A 21945-nucleotide genomic window follows, 5' to 3' on the forward strand; every position below is an offset into this window, starting at 1 on the left:
CTGCTCACAGGAAACCAGAGAAAGTGCTTCTGCAGCACATTCATTAAGTGAAACAAAAAGTGTAGAGTGACAGGTGAGACGTTTAAAGTGTCCATACTACAGTATCAAAAGCATTTAATACTAATATATATAGATAGATATATTACGTCTGTTTTGATTGTCTACTTTCATGCGTTTGAGGATTTTCTTTCTTAATCCTCTACTTTTTGAGTGCATGGTTTCTTTTGCTTAAAGAAAAAAAAAAGTTTAGTGAAAAAGCAGATCTTCGAAATAAAGTATTGTTGGTATTGAAAGAAAACATTTTATCTGCAATAAATTGTATGCAGATAAATATCAATCCCACCAATTACTGACTGAGAGGAAGAATCAAAACGATCCAACTATAGCTGAAACGTTCTTAACATCTCAAATCTGAAAAATGTATCGTTTTCTCCATCCACTATGATGGCGAACACAATATTCAAGATTTTGGATTTCAAAAGAAATCTCTTTGAAAAGAAGAACAATTGATCAAAACTATACTAACAATCTTTAGCAGCAGCCCTCAGCCCGCAGGAGAACTTCCTCATGGGTTTGCCATCGACACTTGCCCCCCAAACCACAACAATGAGGTCTTCCTTTTGCACATCCTGGACGTGTCACGTCCACCAACACACGCAGTCCACTACCGCAGGTTGGGCGAGACGTGGGCAGGGCAGGGTTTCACCGATAGCCGCCTTTCGATAGGGGGGGGGGGGGGGGGGGGGCAGATTCCTGGAGTCCTTCTCGAACTGTTTCCCCTGCAGATCTGCTGCTGATCCTTTTCCGTCCCACAAACAGCTGAGACGGCTTAAAGCTCTTAATACTGACTGCGTGCGTGAGATCAGAAGCTGGTGCGACGCTTCCAAATAAAAAGACAGAAAAAGCAAGACAGTCCACCTCTACAATGCGGGTCGGTGAGTGTTTTGGTGGCGAGGCGACGCGACGCAGAGAAGTCAGTCCCTCTGAACGCGTTACAGCTGACAGCGACGTTTCAACGTGAAGGAGCGGGAACCGCTCGAGAACTTAACGTTTACTAAACCATTCATTTCAAGGCTCAACCGCGCAGCGTTTCACCTGCGAACGAGACACAGCGAACGGCTGTGAAGTCAAAAGAAGAAGAAGATGTTTTTGGCGTCTGCGCAATGCGGAGTTAATGTTAGTTACCAGCTGAGCGCGGGGGGGGGGGCTATTTTCATTTAACTGTCGTTAAATTCACCACAAGAGAAACTACCTACACCGAAATACGCGAGTGACTCTCACCAGAACCGATGGACGTTGCTCCGACCGGAGTCCCCGACCTCGGAGCTCCTTCTCGGGCCGGATGCCGTCTTTCCCTCCGAGCGTGAAAGAAAAAGAAAAGACTGCCGGCTGCTTCTTTGTGGTTTGGTTTCGGTGTGGTGGCACTACTTTTTCTCCCCTTCAGTGTTGCTTATATCCGCGGAATGTGACGTTCAGCAGCATGGCTAGTTACTTATCTATTATCTTCTTCTTTTTAAGAATTTAAAAGTTCCGCTCCCAGCAGAGAAAAGCACGCGCTGTTGTCGTTTCCTCCGACCATGGCAGGGTGAGAGACGATGTGTTGTGATCACTGGTGGTTGTTGAGTGTTGTCCTCTCCACACCGCCGTGTCCTCATAGCGTCTGCGGGGGGGCGGGAAGGGGGAAACAGCGCCTCCCGGCGGTCGCTGATGGAACCTCCAGAACAAGGTTTTCAGAGCGGCCCCACAGCGGCCCCTGGTGGAGGTAAGATGCAATACCAACCAGCCATTATGGAAATAAATGAATAAAAACTTCATTGCAGACAAGAGCGTCAAAAACCTGTGGTGTGACTTTTTTACTTCAACTTTTTACAACTCTAACCACTACACTACACAGTTTCTTGGCAGATTACCAAGACAAAAATAGTAATCAACAAATAAAGACGTCTTTTTCAAATTTCAGATAAAGTCAAATCTGCCCTACCTTTACCAGCTGCATCATTAACGTAACCAACACATTAATGCATTGAATGTTTACTCCAATATGATAATATATGTTATAATTCTAAATTGGGACATTCAACATAATGTTACATTTAAAGCTTTCAATGGCAGTTCGCTCCAAAAACCTGTTCACAAATAAAACCGGAAATTCAAAACTCACATGCAGTTAAATTTAAAGTCAGATGTTCCCTCCTTCTACACCCTTTCCTCGCTTACCTGAACAAACTTAAAACATGTATTCTGAAACCTTTCACACAATTTTCCTATCACTTCCCTGACCAACAATGAATTGCTCAACAAGAACAATTCAAACCTTCAGTCCCTTTTTCGGGCACCGACAGAATTTAGGTAGGAGAAAAAAACTATGCAAGTATGCGACAGGAGGTTGCATACTTTCCTGCAGGACTTTGTGCAAGAAGCAGAGAGAGAGAGCAACTTTGTTAAGAGGCCTATTTCATCTGCATCTGCAAAGGAGACATTTGGCAAGAAAACCCTGCAGGTTCCATTTGCTTATGTTGTCTGTGGTCCATTTCCTTGAGTGGGTTTGAACTGGATAAGTGGTGCAAATTCAGCCTGTAGAATAATTGATATAAGGAAGCCTAAGGTTTCCCCCTCTACGACTAAAGAAACAAGCCCTTACAGGTTCATGAAACCACAAAACACAACGCAACAAATGTATCAAGTTGAAATTAAATCGGCGCAGCTTGTTGCCACTTGAAAAAGCCTCCCTGCTGTTTATTGGATTCAGCCTCTTATCAAATCTCTACCCTCCCTCTCCTCCGACAAGCAGTCAATATTCCTCCGGGCTCCCACCTCCACCTCCCACCTACCCACCTCTCCCTCCTGGTGGTCCACATAACCCGTATCTCCCAGCAACGTCAGACACAGCGCTGAAGATGTCCTGGACATACGCGACCCTCCTGGCTCTCCTCACTGTGCTTCTGGCACTTTGCTGTGAGTTTGGTGCAGAATCATTGACGTGATGTTTTTTGTTTTTTTCATTTCTTCTTTGTATGCACGGAACCTAGAACACATGTGATTTGATCTGAAGCCTCCACGTTTTGTCCCGCAGGGTCTCCAGAGGCCGAGTCTGCAGCTGTGCACAGCAGCACAGGCATCGCTAAAGAGCCACAAGGTGAGGAGCCGCATCAGCCGCTTCTCCTCTTCATCCTTTGTCACTTGAAGTGTGTAAGCTGAACCTCCACCTGATCCCCACTGCAGGGCCGCTGAAGGAGATCTTCATGAAGGAGGAAGACGCCTCAAACTTCTTCAGGAGACGCAGCAGACGGGGGGCGAAGTCTCAGGATGAGATTAACGGTGAGTCCACTGACCGGGTTCGTTTGTGGCAGTTTGAAGCGAGGTCCGGTCCGCCGAGGTGGTTCTGTGTTTGCATCGCATTGCATCCACATTGGGTCTCGTGTAAAGAACAATTCCTAACAAAACATCAGTCTTTACAATTATTGTTTTGCAATTGTCAGCCTGCAATATTTGAACTAAAACACAGTACTCACTTTCCTAATAATGAATTAATAATTAATAACTTAACAACTTTGTGTTCAATCAAGAGTTTTTTTATTCCCTACTTGTCTTCAAACTGTACAGTGATGCAACTGTAACACAAATTCTGCTAAAACGACCCAGATAAATCTTATATACTTAATGAATTTCCTACAAATTGGTGTAACTTTCTTTAATATTTAAAACCTAAACGTTAACAAAACGAATGATAGAAACAATGTTTGTTGAGTATGAACAATGTGAAACAAAGAGCAAATATCTGTGATATCTGTGTGTCTTGTAATAAAAACCGCTGACATTGTCCAGTACTCACACTTCCCTCCCTCTCGCTCCAGGGTTTTGTGATTTTTGCCACAAATTGAATATAAACACAAATATATTTTTGTCATTTGTACTTGTACTGAATGAACTGCTAACGAAATCTTAACAACCATCCGAACATTAACTGTTTGGGGAAGGCGCCCTAACCCGAGGCGACCTCAGACCTCACAGCAGCTCGTCGGCTGGACGCGGCAGAAGGACCCAAGGGGCTGAAGGGAGCTCACAGACACACACACACACCAACACACACAATATTTTTATTTCAAGTGTTGTGAAAATTCACACGCTGTACAACGTTTGACATTCCCGAGTGATTTAAGGGCCCGGTTATGTACAGTTCTGCCAACAGGAAGGTGAGAGCACACACACTGAGGCCGCTGGGCTGAACCGGAGTTGTGTAACACGCTGTCAGGTCTCCGTGTGTAACAACAGGACACTGTGTGCCGTTAAAAGCTGGCATACAGTGAACGCGAAGCGGTGAAAAGATGAGAGCGAGTGGGTGAGCGGTCGGCTCACTGCTTAATGAGGAATGTGCCGGCACACAGGCCGAAAGGGTTCAGCGTGAGAAAAAGACAGAGACAGAACTGTGCTCACTTTGAGGAGCTCTCTCCTGCTGCATAACGAAATAAAAGCAATTCGCTTGCAGGCCGGTGAAGTTTGCAACGGAAAGTGTTTGACAAACTGGTTTTGTGTCGCCATGTTTTAGTTGGTGAATTAGTGGTGAATGTTTTGGAAGCAACGTATTGACATGAAAGCGTAGACAACAGACTCTAAATGCTGCTGTTTGACCTTTTGTGAGAGCCAGTGAGCCGGAAAAAGCAACTCGGCTCCGGTGTGTCGGGGAGGAAAATGATGGATGATTTACTCTGCTGTGCAAAGTTAAAAATAGTGAGTTGTTCCCCTCATTGCCAGGATGTTTTCATCTGCAGGTCATCAGTGAATCATTAAAACATGACTTGAAATCACAGAATGAGTTCCACCTCCGACTTCACTTCACTTGGAATCCAGTTAAAAGGTCAAAGGTGGCGACCTGACTTTGCAAAGGTTACCGTGGCAATCCCAAACCTCTTATCTCAGCTGATGGGTCTTTCTAACGCTACCAAGGTCCGAGCGTGTGAGTTTTACTGACAGCGACATGACAGATGAGCACTTCATGGTGCCCCGGTCGTCTTGGTATCTCCAATCCTGCGGGTCAGAGGTCACATGCAGGTCATTTCTCTGCTTCTATATTAGAACCAACTTGGAAACGGATCCCGAGTGGAAAACATCCTCACTGAAGAAACTGTAAATATTGCAAAATACTCGCTTTGCTTTGTCGACTGTCGGGGTGCTTGTGAGTTTTGGATAAAGAACTTCTTAGATCATCAGACTTCATTTCGTCCTTTTGTGGTCCAAGTTTGGGTGTTTTTGATTGTCGGCCATGGAAACCATCGAGTGTAGTGAATCACAGCGTCACCACAAATACCGTCTTCATGAAGTTGACTAAAAGCAGCTTTTGTTCAGAGACAGTGAGTCATTTTTTGTGCTCGATTGTCACAGGTAGCAAACAGTCATTGTGTTGACTGTGTGTGTCTGTACTTGTTTATGAGCTCTCAATGAAAACTCGTTAATCCAGTTTATTTCTAGACCAACATGATTTTCAAGGGAAAGTCAAAGTTGTTATTTTTTGGGGGGAAATTATTTTCTGCTTCAGCCAAACTGAGCGATTCAATTGAAGTTTGTTGGTCATAAAAAACTTTTGTTAGTCTACAAATTAAATGTAAAAAAAAAAAAAAAAAAAAAAAAATGTTCTTGTGGGTGGGAGTATTAAAGAACAGCAGCTCTTTTATGAAGGTTTATGATGTTCAGTCTGCTGATTACTATGACAAAAAAGAACTGAATTGTAGATGTTTACACGCAATTAATGCGTCATCATCATCATCATCATCATCCTCCCCCTCTGTGCTTGCAGCGGAGCAGAGGCAGATTCTGGCTGCAGATGAGCGGAAGAGAGAGTTTCACGAGCAGAAGAGGAACGAATTTGAGAGCTACGCTGAAGAGGAGAATGACGGTACACTTGATGTAGCTGAGAGGGAGGATTTCATTCCCTCCACCAGCACATTTCTCCACTAAAACTCTGAAATAATCTTCCCAGAACAAGACGAGAGGACCAGAGAGAGCACCGAGCAGTGGAGGGAGTTTCACTACGACGGGATGCATCCTCCTCACGAGTAAAACAGTCAGTGCGTCTGAGGCCGAGGGCAGCGAGGGAGGAGGTGAAGCTTTAATGAGACCTCCAGCTACGCGATGAGGCCTTTCTCTTCGGACAGGAATATAGTAATATCCAAAAACCTACGCTATTGCAATTTCTAGCATTGTCCAACTAACAGACAATAAAACATGATATTTACTTTTATATAATAGTGGACAGAGAAAAATGTGAAAAACTGAAGGGTTTGCTTAAAAAATATATGAAGTTCACAGAAAAACAAATGGACAGCATCCTCTCCAGAGTAAATAACAAATTGTTATTCAAGCCCTATAATCCAAATAGACTTGTTCCAGATCTGTCAACAGATGTTTCTAACAGCTGCGTTCTCTTAAAGCCTTCACAGGAGTAACGCATCCCTTTCTGCAGCAGACATTCCATCGCTTCAAAATCGTGTTTAGAAACAAATTCGGAAAACTATGAAGGAGGGCTTGGGTTGGATAGATGTGCAATGATTTTTATGCCTCCAGAAGTGTGAATATACCTCTTTAACCATACAGCTTGTACTATACATTGACTCACCTGTGATGAAATTAAGTCTCTTAACAATCATTTAAAAATCTGTATTTTTATTGTAATAAATATGTACAAACTGAAATAATTTGACCATTTACTCCAACCTTCAAAAAGCAACAACTCATGCATGCATCTTTTTTAATACATTAATCTCTAAAACTCCACAGCACATTTCTGCAACTATGTCATAACATGCAAACTGAGGAGCTCGCAATGCGTCACATTTCTGATTCCTGCTGATGTTTTTTTTTAGAAGGGAAAAATAAAGGGGAAGACAAAATATATATTAACACGCAGGACCCGAGCTAACGGTTGTTGAGCTTTGTATTTACAATAAGTAGATGTGAATATTCCCCACAGCATGTTAGGTAATTCAAGATGACAAAGCGCCCGATATTGGACATATTTTGGGGGAGTTCTGATTGTAAATTAAATAGGAGGTACCACAGAGAACATACAAAGGCCGATACCTTATTTTATCTGTGTGTGGAAGTCTCTGGAGCGAGAAAGAGAGTCTTTGTGCTAAATTCAACAAGCTGGTATGAAAGTACAGTGATCAAACACAGTGAGAGAGCTGTTCTCAGACCAGCCACTGCATGGAAGCACAGCACGATAGTACGACTACTGAACACTGCAAAGGAATTCTGCTCCGGGGGACTTCATTATGAACATACGTTTGCATTCATTTGTCATTTTCATGCTCACTTTGTGATGAACACCATCTCCTTTAATCCCCAGTTTGACTCGAGGTTTTAACGGGAAAACAATCCGTTCATAGCGTCAATAATGAGGAGTTTAAAGAATAACCTTGATGGCACATCAGAATAACATGCAGTAACTGGAGGTTCTACTTTCCAACCATTTTAATCGTCCTCGTCGGCGGTGAGAGGGTTTTGGCTTCATGTCGCAGCACATCCCTGAGAACACGGTTGCCCTCCTGTGGTCAACCAGGAGTTCACAGTTACGTCCAAAAAACCTGTTCATCAGATAAAACATCGATTACAGAGTAACAACAAGTACAGTAGATACCGTTTCTTCATCATTCGACAGCTTTACAATCCTGTCTAATAGCACATTTACACATATTTTACAAAAGTGATAATATATAAGAAAATAAATAATCCAACACATTAGTGCAATGCACCGGCTCTCTCAGCGATCCGCTTCCCGTTTCCTGTTCACACACACTTTAAAGCAAAGAGGTAAAGCATACCGTCGCACTGCTGGCCGCCATCGTGGCAAACGGCACGGCGAATCAAACGAAGAGCTGTCCAAACAACAAGTGCAGGTGATGTCACAATTATTTACCACGGCTTGAAACCTACATTTCACTTGCATAACATGACACCATTCGACATTTCCAGGCGGGATATTTACACAAGGCATACCGAGGAGTGTCCCCTTCCTTAAGACACTCACAGTTTAAACCGATAGCAGCGTCAATAAAGTGTTCCCATTAGCGTGGCGCTCCCCAACTTCCTGCTCCTCTGCCTAACAACCGCGATCCAGGTGGACTACGGCCTCCACAATAACCACTTCTGGTGAGCGTCTTCCCCTCTGTGCTTCCAGGTCTGTATGCGAGGGAGAAGGGGTGGGGGGGGGGGGTCTTGCCGGGCTGAGCCAACGCTCCTCAAATTCCTCCTCCCGCGGTCGGCAGAAACAGGCGGGAGGTCGCGGGACGAGCAAACTGGGCGACGGCGTCGAGGCCTGGGACGGCGGTGTCCCGTCTCAAAGCTCCGTGGTCTCCCAGCTCACCTCCCGCGGAACCTGGCGTCATTTAGTCCCGGTGTGGATGACCGTGACGGTGGAGGGCCGCGGCCGCGACGGCTCGGCCACCTCGGCCGGCTCCTCCAGAGCGGCGGGGGGGGCGTCGGGGTCCTGGGTGTACACTTTGACAGCAGAGGGCAGAGGTTCTATCGGAGGGCCTGAGGGAGGGAATAAACGTCAGCGCTGACGATTGTCGCTTGTCAATCAGAGCATATTGAACTCACTGTCCACAATGAAAGTTAATGAATATACAATGATATAAAACAAATAAAAGGAGTAAAACCTCACATTGGAAAAGTAGGATCCAGCAAATGTTTGCGCGTTTCTTTAATAAATAACAACGTTTATTAGTGAGGTGGTCCCGCAACAGATCTCATGTTGAATTAAATAAATGCCAGGTGACCACGCGGCTCATGCCGAATCAGCGTAGTCTGCCTGAATGGACACGGCCCCTCGGGAGCTTTTTAAACCGCTTCCAATCGTCTCGGCGAAGGAGGGCAGCGGAGTGAACGGAGCCATCCGAAGCGTCACTCACCGTCCTTCGGGGAAAGCGGGGCGCAGTCCACGGACTGGCTCTTGGCTGGAGCGCGGCTCTGAGGGCTGGACGCGGCGTTGTGGATGCTGCTGCCGAAGCTGGTGCCCAGCTGCAGGCGCCTCATGTGGCGCACCACAGCCGTGGCGTTGAAGGCTTGCTGTGGAAGAGAGGGCGTAATAAACAGAGCGTCCACTGGGGTTTCTGCCAGTCAAAGAAATAGAAAAGATTGGCTTTCTGACTGGTGTCGCGTGCTCACCCTCCATTTGCTTTTGGCAAAGTTTTTCCGCATCTGGCGACTGACTGATTCATGGATGTTCTTGCAGAGCGCGGTGCCTCCAGCAATCCTAAAAATTAAAGTTTTAGATTATGCAAATGAATATGGACACAAACACAGCATCAGGCAATTGGTTTATATTTGTATCTGTAAGAATTCTCCTGCTGCTGGTTTTTCCTATTTGCTCGGATCATTTATTTTCATTCTGCTACATCGTCTTTGATTGATGGATGCAATGTTTTTGGGGTAGCTCACACACTGCATCCCGGTCCGTCACATTCAACATCATTTCTGCGGGTGTGACCTTTTCAGCGAAAGCCGCTTCTCTCCGTTATTACGCCTGCGACTGCTGTCACAAACCCCATATTTGTTTAAGCGTCCCAAGCCGCCGCAAGACCCAAAAGGCCCATTAAGGGCTAACGGACCGATCCATACTGGCCACCTCGCCCAGAGACAGCGGCGCACGCCCCCGCTTGCTCTCGTTAGCTCCGGCTCAGGCCTGGGAAGACATCATAATTGTCCATTAAAGCTTCAGCATTCTTCAAGGATCCTTGAAGGATACCAGCCACTAATAGGCAGCCATTTATTCAGCGGATCACGTTCTCTCTCTCAGAGGGCTGGCGGCGCCGAGCAGAGGTGGGTTTGCGCCTCGGAGCTATGGCGACAGATGACGGTGGGAGGACATTTTCTCCGTGACAAATGCGTAAGCCCGGCGAGCTGCGTCATACTGGGGTTTAATCACAGCGAAAGGCGCCGTGGTCCCGTGCGATTGTCTGGTCGGGCTGCGGCGTGCGGCGCGACGGGCAGTTTCTCACCAAGGGTGCTGAAGAGCCTGGTCACATATGAATCTCTTCTCTGGGTCCTTCTCCATGAGGCAGCTGATAAAGTCTTTGGCTGTGGAGGGAAATGAAAAGTGAAACATGCAGCAGGGTCCTGCAATCATCAAATTTCATTGAGACGGGTCATTTTGTTGTAGTTATGGAGAAAACAGAAATGATGTTCTACTAACATAATAAATACAACCAGGAAAGGTCACAAAAGTGTGGCGGTTGTGGGACGTGGCTGATTTCCACCTGACCTGCGGACTAGAATCATCAATGTCATGCCTTAGACTGATTATGTGATAGAAGTAATTGAAAATTAATGCAGTGATAGGTTGTCAGATGAGTAAAACATCTTTAAAAAGAATTCAACGTAACAAAAGGGTGCTTGTTGGATAACAAACATACGGACATCTTGCATCTGTGATCTCACTACTGTTACACGAGTTTGTACACGGATGCTACTAAATTATAGAAGAAATGTTTCAAGACCCCAAAAGAAGAAATACAGCTAAATATAATTATAAGAATAAAATACATTTTATAAAACTGATTGGAGGTAAAAATTTAATCATATTTATTTTACACGCCATTTAAACTAGGCTATTTAACTGCCTCTTAATTATATTCTTGACTCATCTAATAACCCTTACCACACTTCAGAAAGCACTTCTTGATTAAAAATAATTAGAAAACAATGGGACCTGCAAAATAATGGATTCTTTCATGTAGATTATACAAACACACACGTTATAGCTCACCGGAGTCTGATATGTCATCCCAGTACGGTGCGTCAAACTCATAGTCGGCCTTGAGAATCTGCTCAAAGAGCTTCGAATCGTTCTCGTCATAGAAAGGAGGGTAACCACACAGCCTGGAAACATGATTACACAACAACAATTTCTGTGAGTGCCGATATCGAGCTTATGGCGCTAACTTAACTTAACCCAAATAGAAAGAAGGATTTACTGGGAAATAATCTCATTCACTGGCCGTTTGAGGTTTTCCTATAGCATACAGGAGGAGACGGTTTAGAGGGATTACAGAGACTACATGAAGGCTAAGAGGGAAAGAAATAGGATAAAAGCGGTTTATATTCTCAAATGATATGAATCAAAATTACATAGATTCTGAACTTGATCAAGAAAGAGTCCATAAAAACAACCGGACTCCTTCGCGAAGGGCTTCAGGAACTCTTCCATGCAATTACCTTAAAATTCCTCAAACCTGACCAATGGATGACGAGAGGAGGGACTTTCCCTTCGCTAACAGGAGCAATACATTAAAATATAGTGTCGAACTTCAGGTAGTGACAGTATTTATAATTAAAAGTCAACACTTACAGAATATAAGCAATGACCCCAATAGACCAGCAGTCCACAGCTTTGCTGTAGGGCTTCTGAGCCAAAACCTCAGGAGCTGCAACGACGAAATGATTATTTGTTTTAATATGGCCAGAAAAACTAATACCCATACAGTGTTTTGACCGTTCAAAATGACACAGAAGCTGGAGAAGAATGTAGATGGCGGTTGGTTCGCCAGCAGCAGATGGCTACGGTTGACCTGCGGCTTCGGGCAGATTAGATCATGTTTAGCCAACTAGTTCATCTAATTATCTCAGAGGCTGTTTCCAGAACTCAGAGGGTGTCCTCACCAACGTATCCTGGAGTCCCACAGGCGGTGGCCATCACGTCACCTGTTCCCTCCATCTTCGATAAGCCAAAGTCGCTGATCATGATTTTTGATTCGTCGTGGGGACTGAAGTACAGCAGGTTCTCAGGCTTGAAATAAGGACGGAAAAGCGTTTGTTAAAATCGGATCTGTGCGTGTGTGCTCGTGGACCATTTGTGTGGATCCCTTTCAGTCATCCAGGCGGAAAGATGAGAAACTAAATCCCTTGGATAAGAGACAGCTCAGCCTAGAGGCATCATCAGTTTCGCCAGAGTGGGAAAATCCCGTACGTTTAACGTATGTGGGCGATGCCCATGAAGCTGTCCTGTAATATCATCCACTCCGATTAAATAGCAGGACCCCCCCCACCCCCAGTGAAGTCATGGCTGTACCTTTAGGTCTCGGTGCACTATACCCAGAGAGTGCAGATAGTTGACTCCATCCAAAACCTGTCGAATGAGCCTGCTGGCGTCCATCTCGGTGTAGAAGCCTTTCTCTACGATGCGGTCAAACAGCTCGCCTCCAGACACCCTGCATGGCATGTGCATTGCAATATTACTAGATTAGCAAATCACAAAATGAATAGCAAAGTTCTATTTGGCTTCCTATAAGCGATGTATTGTCACTGACGACATATATCAATTATTTCCTATTTGCTTAATCTGTCCAGATGCCAGATGTGACGGTGTAGTGACTTTCGAGAATAATGTTACTTTCAGTATTTAAAGAAATACATATACCATCGGTCTATGATTAGATATCAACAAAAATGTGATGATCCTTTATTTGTGATATAAAACATTTCTGGCACATAAAGAAATATTTTGTATCGTGCATCGGACAGTATATTCTTGCATGGAAATACCTCCAGCAAACCCAGACGCCTCGTTCTGCGACTCAAACAAGATAATAACAATACTTCAGGATAATCAGCCACACAAACCTGCCACAGATATTAAAGTGGTATTAATCTTCCACAAGGACATAACAGACGCTTATTAAAGACAAAAAACCCATTATCAAAGCGGAAGGCTAAATGGGAGACGAACAAAGATGGGTTGATGTACTCACAGCTGCATTATGAGGTACAGGTGGTTTGAGCTCTCATAGATGTCCTCCAGAGCCACAATATTCTCATGCTTTATCCTACAGAGGGAGGACAGAGAGTTCAATTTGCTTGTTGTCAGTCTCGGCTCATTTCACTACAGTTCATTAATGAGGAGCAATTAGCCTCCTCTTCATTTTAAATGATGGCCCGCCAAGAGAAAAAGGTTTTATTCTTGTGGTCTTATTTAGCAGCATTTTGTAATCACGCTTTGTGACTGCGCACACGTTATTCATGCCGTGTCCAGGCAACCAAACAAGGTTTTACTGGAAAAGAAGAAAAAAAACCTCTGCGAGGAGACATGCAGATGACAGAGCGCGCTCACAAGGGCAGCTGGCTGAAAGGGAAAAGAATCTCAAAGGACTAAAACAACCTTCAAAACTTCCTTTCAGAGAGAACGAAAAAGAGGTTTCAGTAAACTAACAGAGCAAAAAAAGTCACGAGAAAATAAAAGGTGATAAAATGAAAACAGCAAGAAGGGTGGAGGGTGTCAAAAGGGTAGCAACTGTAACCAGGCAACTACACCCAACAACTGTCGAGCTCACTTCTACAGTGACTGATAACTGAGCTTCACAGGGGGAATCAACCATCCGGCCCCAGAGGAGGATGGATTGTTACCCTCTGTGTGTGTACACACACACACACATTGTGAAGACCCAAAATGGTGGATAGATGAGATCCGACAAGTAAGTCACTTAAGCCTGACAACGGCTGTTAAACAAACTCAGCAGCATCCAAACTCTGAGTCATTACTCTGAGAGCAGAGACACACAAGCTTCCCCCTTTTCTCTAAAGCGGCGTTATTCTTCTGCAAACTCCCCCGCGGCTCAGCCATGCGCTACCTACTTCCTGAGCACCGCGATTTCATTCTCGATGCTCGTCTCCTTTCCCTTCAGGGCTTTTTTCGGGATGCACTTGATTGCCACCATCTTTCCCGTGGCCTTCTCCCGAGCCATCACCACTTCGGAAAAGGCGCCGCTGAGAGGAAGAGAGAGAAACATGTCAGTTCTGCATATTCGCTCGGGCCAATATTGACACAGAAACCGTATCGGCGGTGAGTAGATAAAGGGCACTCGGAGGCGGGGAGGCCAGAGTACACAAACAGAAAACTGGGAATATTTGCTGGCCAAGTCCCTGGCTGTTGGCTCACGCTTGGTGCTCGCGTGCAGCCAAAAGCACGGCAAACACTTTTAAAACCTCTAGAAAAAATGTTTTTAAAAACACACACACACACACACACACACACACACACACACACACACATTTAGGACGGCGGTTAGCGTGTCTTCGTCTGAGCATCTGTCCCCGTACACGAGAGCCCTTTAAAACCAAATACAGAATTAAGGGGAATATTTGCTCAAGCAATCTGCATCTGTTGCTATGATACCACACTCAGTCCACGTTGATACATCTCGCTGAGGAGGCAGCGTGATTGCTCTCCACACTCCTTTCTGTATTTTATTATCCACCTTTTTGCTCCGTGCACAAGGGCTTAATGTGAACACGTAAAGACAAAAAGGGTAGTTTGGAACCAAAACTACTGTGATCTGAAAAGAAAATCCTTGATACACCGATTAAGTCCTGCAGCTTCTTTGTAAGACATAAAATAGTAAACTGAGCCTGAGGCCAAACGGTCCAACTGCAGCTAATGAATTCTTGATCAACTCCGTCATATTGTCAACTGCAGCTCAGTGGTTTTAAATTTGTCCCTTTTCTGTCCTGAGAAATAAACGTTTTATTGTGTGCAACTTTATCTTAATTATCAATCGATGAATCTATTGCGAGGGCTGTCAACGGGTACACAAGACTAGCACAGCTAAATGCTCCATGAACAACATGCAGCATCTAATGAGTTAAACACAGTAAGTACCAATAGGTTCTATCAAAAATAATTGTAGTCTTGGGAAAAAGTCTGTTTCTGTGTTTATTTCATAAATAAAGCGTTTGTCAGCGGCCATTTATGTGACATCGGCTTGCTTGCTTGTCACTGAAATCATTTTTACATGAAATTATACCTTTAATGTAACAGTGACGTTGCCAAAAGGTCTTATGCAAAGAGCAATCAACTTCTAACCCACCATTTTCAATGGAGTAATCTTAAATTATAATTTCCTCACAAAATGTTTAATTGCAGAAATAAGCTGTTGAAACATCAACAGTTACACAAAAGGGAAATTACACATCTTAAGTGATCCGCAGCCTGACAAAAAGAAAGACGGCGAACACCAAAAGGTCCATTATGTGCTCAGAGTGTAATCAAAAAATTAACTCTGCGCCACTCGCTGCACTAAGTCCCACAGAGGCCATCAAATCCAAGTTAATCCCTCACTCCCTGTGTGTGTGTGTGAGGGGGGGGGGGGGGGGGGGGGGCAAACACACTACCAGGTCGCAAAGTCCTAGCCCCGGGTGTGATGAGGTTGAACACACAAAGACAAACTGAGGGGGCTTAGAGCGCACGGCCCGCCGACTTCAGCCTCAGTCGGACACGCGACGTGGGGCGATATGTAAAGTCACGGCCTCGTGTCACCAGCATCTTCCCACCACAGCTGTTGCCGTGAGAACCACGGGCATCGATGTGATGTGAACATTCTGTTCTGTAGAAGACGATGACAAAAAGCACAGGAAACCTGTGAGCTCACTGAGAGGGGGGAGGGAGGAGGGGGGGGGGGGGTTTGAGCATGTAGCACCATTTCGGTCCCCCTGCTAACCGCATTGACACGCGGCATCACTTCCTGCGACCGACACAATGACAGAATCCAACGCGGTTACTTCCTTCGCACCGTTAACGCATGAAGAACGACAAACTGCGCTGCGAGCATCAAGCGATTCATTCCACACACACAGGAAAGAAAAGGTGTGATGTGTGTTTGAGACATATGGTGATGCCACTTCCCACATGCTCGCTCTACACACACATAAATATACACGCATCTCTACACATGCATGCATATACACACGCAGAGATACAGAAACACGTCCACAACAAGCATTTTGTGTCATTTTTCAATAAATAAATTCCAAACATTTGCAGCTTCCAAAAAAGGAAAATGCTGTGTATTCTCATCTATAATAACACGGAGTGTATGCAAATAAACAATAAGTACAGTTTACTACTTTTCCGAGCTGCAGCTGAATTTTAAGTTCTTCTCAGAGCTCCTTCGTCAAGGCTCTTGGATGACAGTATGAGAGGTTTGTGTGTGTGTGTGTGTGTGTGTGTGAGTCACACAACATCCCCACGCTGTGTGAAGGACAAACGGCTGACTGACGTGAAACGTGAACGTTGCGGCGCCCTGTGTGAAACCTGCGGCGTGTGCTACAGACGCAAAGTTTTGTATCAAACAACTTCTTCAGGCCACAACCTCGGCCGCCCGTCCTTCAGCCGTTAAAAGTCATAGTTTGTTGTTTCTTCCTTCTTGACATTCACCATATTGTGTCGAGTAATCACACTGAATCCTCTTGTGCAAGATGCGTCACAGCGGCCGGTCACGCACCAGACCGGATGGAGAAATCGGACTCGCTATTCCAGGTAGAGCAATAACCGGCGAAGTCACAAAGTCACCCGTCAACAGTTCAACGACAGCTGTCACCAGAAACATGCCAGTTTATGCAATCAATACTTCACAGAAATGAGGGTCAAATGAACTTCAACAGCTTGGGTACAATCACTGTTTCTACTAAACACATGTACGTGTGTATATAATATATATATATATATATATATATATATTATATACACACAAATAATATGAAAACATGAAATAACATGTTAAACAGATATCACTACTTTCTGCAATGTGCACTTTATTAGTGTCATCATCTAGAATCCACCAACCCGGTCACCTCAGGATCAGCTGTCTGTAAACCAGTAAGTAATTATGGTGGTTGAATGTATAAAACAACATACTAAAACACTGGAAAGCATACAAAGAAAGCACCTCTATCAGTGTAACGTTAATCAAACATGAACAGAATATTCTGAGCGCTTCAAGAGCCAACAAACCGCATTTTGAAGCTGCAGCTGGAACTGATTTACAGGAATATATTGTTGGTCAAATCTGAATTGTTCCGTGTTTTAGAAGATTTCCATTGGAAATCTGAACTAAGCCAAATGGATTTGTCAAATAGAACAGAAATAGTAAACCTCCATTCTGATGAATCTAAATCTTTTTCAAGCCAAATTACACGTTGCCTCCGTCCTGCGGAAACCGTTATGGAAAACCACTGTGGAGCCAGTACACAGGGGTCACGTCAGCACCTCAGACGTGGTTTTCATGTGTGCTTCCTGCAGGCAGACCAGCCAGCGCTGGTTTTCTCTCCTTCCATTTGGTAAACAGCATTGATCGGGTGCTGGTGAGTTAAATCAACATACAAAGTTTGTATAAATAGCAGGAGCCCTCAGTCCCAACAAATGATGCTGGAAACCATGACCCAACAACACACACGGACCTGAGGCTACTTTCCAGGAATTTGTACTTGAGACTGCTGATCAAAACAGAGAAAGACGGTCAATTTACGGGGTGATTGATTGACATCATTCTGGGAGTCAATGCCACCCACGAAGAGCTGAAAACAGTAGCCACATCCATCGCCCGAGGGAAATGTTTGGCAGAAATCTGTCCTAAGCCTCAGATCGGCCTGCCGGAGAGAAGCTGAATTATTTTAATGGGGGCGATTATCGCTTCCTGCGCCTTGATGCAGGCCGGTCTGGTGGGCTTCAACTCCCTGAGTGCAGAGGACGGTACACTGTGGTGGGAGGGTAATGGCTACCAAATCACACATACTACGCATTATCTTATTTGACTCTCCATCATTACGGTCGACGACAAAGTGTCTCCGCCCACAGTAAATGTCGCTGTAGAGAAGTGGCGGCGGTGGCAACAGGCTTCTTCAGAGGGAGCAACCAAGGACTACATCCTAGTTGCCTAGCTGCCATTTTCCCTGCCTCAAGGAACCAACCTACTCTCTACGCGAGCCGTTTTTTTAGAAAATGATCAATTAAGGTAGGCAGTCATTTCAACGCTTCACGAGCGAGAACTTTGTCAGAGCCGCTCACTTCATTATCAAACTGAGAGGCCTACTCATTCATTTCAAGGATTTGATGGCAGAAAGAATCAGTAAGGTTGGACTTTAGTTTGCACTCGCAGATAACCTAAGAAAGCAGGACTATGGGGGGGGGGGGGGGGAAGTCTGCAGCGTCGCCCAAGACATCACAAACCCCGGCGCTATGCGTGTGCCCTTTGGCCCTTTGGCATGAAGCCACAGAAGTGTGAAATGCAAAGGAACAGATTTTTTACCCCTCAGGCCATCGCACTGATGAACAAACCCAATCCACTCCAATACCCCCCCCCTCTCACCAAATAGGATCCACCTATTTCATAAATGGCAAATGGCAATAAGAGCCAATACTAGTTTTAGTAAATCAATATGTCTTTGTTGATAATGGATCACATGGCCATCGGGGCTCCCCTCCGCTCTACAGAGCATTTTAGCATCTTTAAGCTCCATCCTTTACTTTTTTTTTTTTTTTTTTCAACCACAGAAAACCCACTTCACATGTGCAATTAGCTGGTGAACACTTAGCGGCTGAAGAGCCGGAGCTCCAGCTCTGGACCATAGAGACCTAAATCAGAGCGAAGGAGAGAGAGGAAAATGTACTTAAATTGAGCATCTGGACAGAAACAGGACTCAAAAGTGAATGAGAACGTTCCATAAGTGCAGAATGTTTGAACGGGCTGCCACAAACACATCTTTTGACTTGTCATTTATTGGCCCATTTATCCGACATTAAATACCGTTTCTGGAATGCTTTCTGTCACAGTTCCGATTGTAATGAGTGACAGTTATAGTGAAGATTGGGGAGGAAAACTGGTAACGGAGCCGTACGCGTTGGAAGCTACAACAACACTTGCCAACTGGGACACTGAAGGTCACTTAATTTGCTCCCACGGAGCATCAGCAGCTTAAGGCTCTGGAATTAGCCACAAGGCAACGTGGCAGTGAGGTAGGAAAACGTCTTTAGTGACAAAGATCTCTTTAGGCCTCAGCAGCTAATGCAATAAAAAAACAAATAAAAGGGCAGGATGTGTGGCCCGAGCAGCGACAGCGACTCAGGCTTACTCCTCAAAATCCTATCAATACCTGATCCGCTGTAAGGTTCACGGCGTGGCCTCTTTGTGCAGGAGTTAAAGTAGCAATAGCACAATGCAGGCAATAATGAGTTAGAAGTGAAAAGCTTGCCTCCAAAGTTAAAAGGTAAATGTACTTAAATAGATTGACTGTCATTTTTAAAGCTCTTATTGTTTTTGATGGTGGAGGTAAAGCTATAGTATCAACCTGTTGACTGGCAGGCTTTATCTGCAAAAGTAACTGTGTAATGTCGAGTAGAAGTATATATTCATTTGAAAAAGTACCTCAAAGTTGTACTTAAGGGTTGTACTTGAGTAAATGTTCTTCCGCTGCTGCTGTGTGGAGCATGGAAGGTGGAGGGGTGATCCCTCGTAGACGCTGACAGGGAAACCTGAAGAGGATAATCTACGTCTCGCTTCCTCGGGCCGACGCTCCCTCGCCGTCCATTTTTAATCCTCGAGCAAAGCCGCACGGCTCCTCCGCAGGGCCCTGCCTCCGTCGAGAGACGTGAGAACCCGCCAATGGGACCTTCAGGAGCGAGGACGCTCAGCGTGGGCGAGAGGATGCGTGTTCCTCCGACCTGGCCATTGTGCGGACAGTAAACCAGGGTGATTCACCGCTGAGCGGTGAGGCGTGTGAAGGCCTCGGGGGAAATCAGAACAGCCTCCAGGTAGGAACGTCTGACTGAGCGGTACAGCCGATGAAGTGTGCGCTTTGTGAATCAGCGATCGGTGCCGAGCAGCACAGAGGGAGACGATGAAGACAGCACAATACAGAACAATCATTTTATCATCTGCAAAGTTCTGCGTGGCCCTCGACACACTGCCAGAGTCCAAATGAAGCCAACAAACAAATCCCCCCCCCGGATGCCCCCCCCATATCCTCCACAGGGTACTTCCCCGAATTTCCAACACTACAAACATCCCCTCATTAAAAATAAGAGGGAGGACAGACCACAAAACACACAAGACTTGGACAGTGGACAAAAATGAGAGACGTGCATGATGGATCATGATCTGCTTGAGACTTTTAGCAGTTTGGGGGTCTTCCATTGGGGGGGGGGCTCTCTGTCAGCAGAATAACGCGTTCACAGAAGAAAAGATATGAAGTCAATGCGGACCAAAATAAACTATGGAATGCCTGTCTGTGTGATCCGAGGGCCACAGAATAACTTTAAGCAAAGTGCTCCCGGGGGGCCAATGGAACCGAGGCGGTTAATCCACAAGGGCTTTTTAGTGTGTAACAACCCGCTCCTCCGGCTCCACGAGGAGAGAAAGACCATTTCAGTTACAGGCCCAGAAAACCAGCCCCCCCCCCAACAAATAAATGTCTGCCCGCCCGGTGCTGCAGCTCCGATCGGTTCCGTGGACAACAAGAAGAAGAAAAGCGAAAAAAACCCGCCGCGGTAGTTTTTCTTGAATGAAGTGTGATCGCGCGCGCCGCGCCTCGCGCGTTGCGTCTCGTGAAGCAGTTCACGTTCCGTCGACAATTAACCGGAGGCTTGAATGGGAACCGGTTAAGAGAAAGGTCTCTCTTAGCCGGCTGCCCGCTTATCTGTCGAGTCGTTACCGAATATTCAACAGCTGTCAGTCCGCTGGCCGTTTCCGTTCAGTGGGCGACATTGTCGTCCGCAACAACTGGATACAAAGTTTACAGCCGCACGCGAGGCTCCGTTATCGTGTTACTCACGTGCCGAGGACTTCCTTGAAGTCAAATATATTCTTGATATCTTCGACATTCTTTTTCCAAGATCCATCGCTGGACTCGCCGTTTTCTTTCGCCATTTCGCACCGGGTGGGTGGGGAGAGGAGGAGGAGGAGGAGGAGGAGATGATGAAGAGGCTGCTGGAGGATCAAACTGTGGTCCCATCGAGACACAACAACAACTACACGAGAGAGAGAGAGAGAGAGAGAGAGAGAGAGAGAGAGAGAGAGAGAGAGAGAGAGAGAGAGAGAGAGAGAGAGAGAGAGAGAGAGAGAGAGAGAGAGAGAGAGAGAGAGAGAGAGAGAGAGAGAGAGAGAGAGAGAGAGAGAGAGAGAGAGAGAGAGAGAGAGAGAGAGAGAGAGAGAGAGATTTTTTTTTTTTTTTTTTTGATTTTTGAAAAACCTTTATTTTACATAAAAAAAACAATTACAATCATTTTATCTCATTTGCCCGTCTTCTTGCTCAGGATCTTCCTCTGCCGGTCAGACGCCTCACTCAGCCACATTTCCTCCATCCCTGGTGATCTTAAGGTTGATCTTCCTTAGTCGGAAGACCTCCTGCTGGGTGTAGTCTGCCCCACCCTTTTTCGTGCAGCTGTGTCGAACGGAGCGAGCGAACTTCTCCAAGTCGGAGAAGTAGTCCTCCAGCTCCACTCCTCTCTGGTTCTTGGTGGCCTGCAGGAACGATTTCATCCGCCCCACCCCGTGCCTGCTGGTGACCGTCCCCCCTGAGGAGACGCTGTCTTCAGAGGCCCACCCTGAAGAGGACCCCTGACTCCACACCTCCCACCTTTCCTCTGCGCCCCCCTCTTTTTTGCCCGAGAGCCTCCCCTGTTGGCCCTCGTCTTCCTCTTCAGGCGGGGGGGCTTAAAGTCTACCCCCCCCTCTTCCATGTATTCCTCGCTGTCCGAGGTTCCACCTCGAAACGCTCCCCCACCACTAAGTGCCCCCATCCCCTCTTTCACTCGGTCACACACACCTGCCCGCTGGGCTACATTCAACCCCCCATCCACTCCGACATTCATCCCCTCTGACCCCTCACCCACCTGGACCGACCGGATGGCTCTCACCCAATCCCACACTCACCCCCTCACCCATCCCCACAGACCACCCCCCTCACCCCACCTGACCGACCGGCTGGCTCTCACCCATCCCCACAGTCACCCCCTCATCCACCTGACCGACCAGCTGGCCCCTCACTCGTCACCACACTCACCCCCTCACCTGTCGCCACAGTCACCCCCCTCACCCACCTGACCGACAGGCTGACCCTCACCCGTTGCCACACTTACCCCCTCAGCGACCGGTTGGGCTTCACCTATCGCCACACTCACCCCCT

The 21945-nt window shown here is 46.0% G+C and overlaps 3 protein-coding genes across 4 annotated transcripts in view; 1 reads left to right on the forward strand and 2 right to left on the reverse strand.

The window, feature by feature from the left end:
- The window catches only part of LOC120809702 (cyclin-dependent kinase 17), a 20421-nt gene extending 18739 nt beyond the window's left edge, over positions 1-1682 (reverse strand). The window contains exon 1 of the mRNA XM_040163708.2: positions 1282-1682. The gene's annotated coding sequence lies outside the window, so the exon portion shown is untranslated. The remainder of the gene's footprint in view (positions 1-1281) is intronic.
- ucmab (upper zone of growth plate and cartilage matrix associated b) lies at positions 1596-6688 on the forward strand. Its single transcript, XM_040163714.2, has 6 exons — positions 1596-1762; positions 2792-2955; positions 3074-3136; positions 3223-3318; positions 5792-5890; positions 5975-6688. The coding sequence occupies exons 1-6, from the start codon at positions 1596-1598 to the stop codon at positions 6052-6054; spliced, it is 669 nt and encodes a 222-aa protein (XP_040019648.2). The 3' UTR covers positions 6055-6688.
- camk1db (calcium/calmodulin-dependent protein kinase 1Db) lies at positions 6641-20821 on the reverse strand. 2 transcript variants are annotated; one of them, XM_078083445.1, is made up of 11 exons: positions 20593-20821; positions 13624-13755; positions 12744-12818; positions 12065-12203; positions 11656-11782; positions 11345-11420; positions 10763-10875; positions 9996-10074; positions 9163-9250; positions 8907-9063; positions 6641-8529 (listed from the first exon to the last, which is right to left on the reverse strand). In XM_078083445.1, the coding sequence occupies exons 1-11, from the start codon at positions 20685-20687 to the stop codon at positions 8378-8380; spliced, it is 1233 nt and encodes a 410-aa protein (XP_077939571.1). In that variant the 5' UTR covers positions 20688-20821; the 3' UTR covers positions 6641-8377. The 2 variants fall into 2 exon arrangements, with proteins under 2 accessions (XP_077939571.1, XP_077939572.1); XM_078083446.1 differs by lacking the exon at positions 20593-20821 and adding an exon at positions 19188-19472.
- Positions 20822-21945: the final 1124 nt, after the last annotated feature.

Source organism: Gasterosteus aculeatus, chromosome X, assembly GCF_964276395.1.
Source record: "Gasterosteus aculeatus chromosome X, fGasAcu3.hap1.1, whole genome shotgun sequence".
Taxonomy (NCBI): domain Eukaryota; kingdom Metazoa; phylum Chordata; class Actinopteri; order Perciformes; family Gasterosteidae; genus Gasterosteus; species Gasterosteus aculeatus.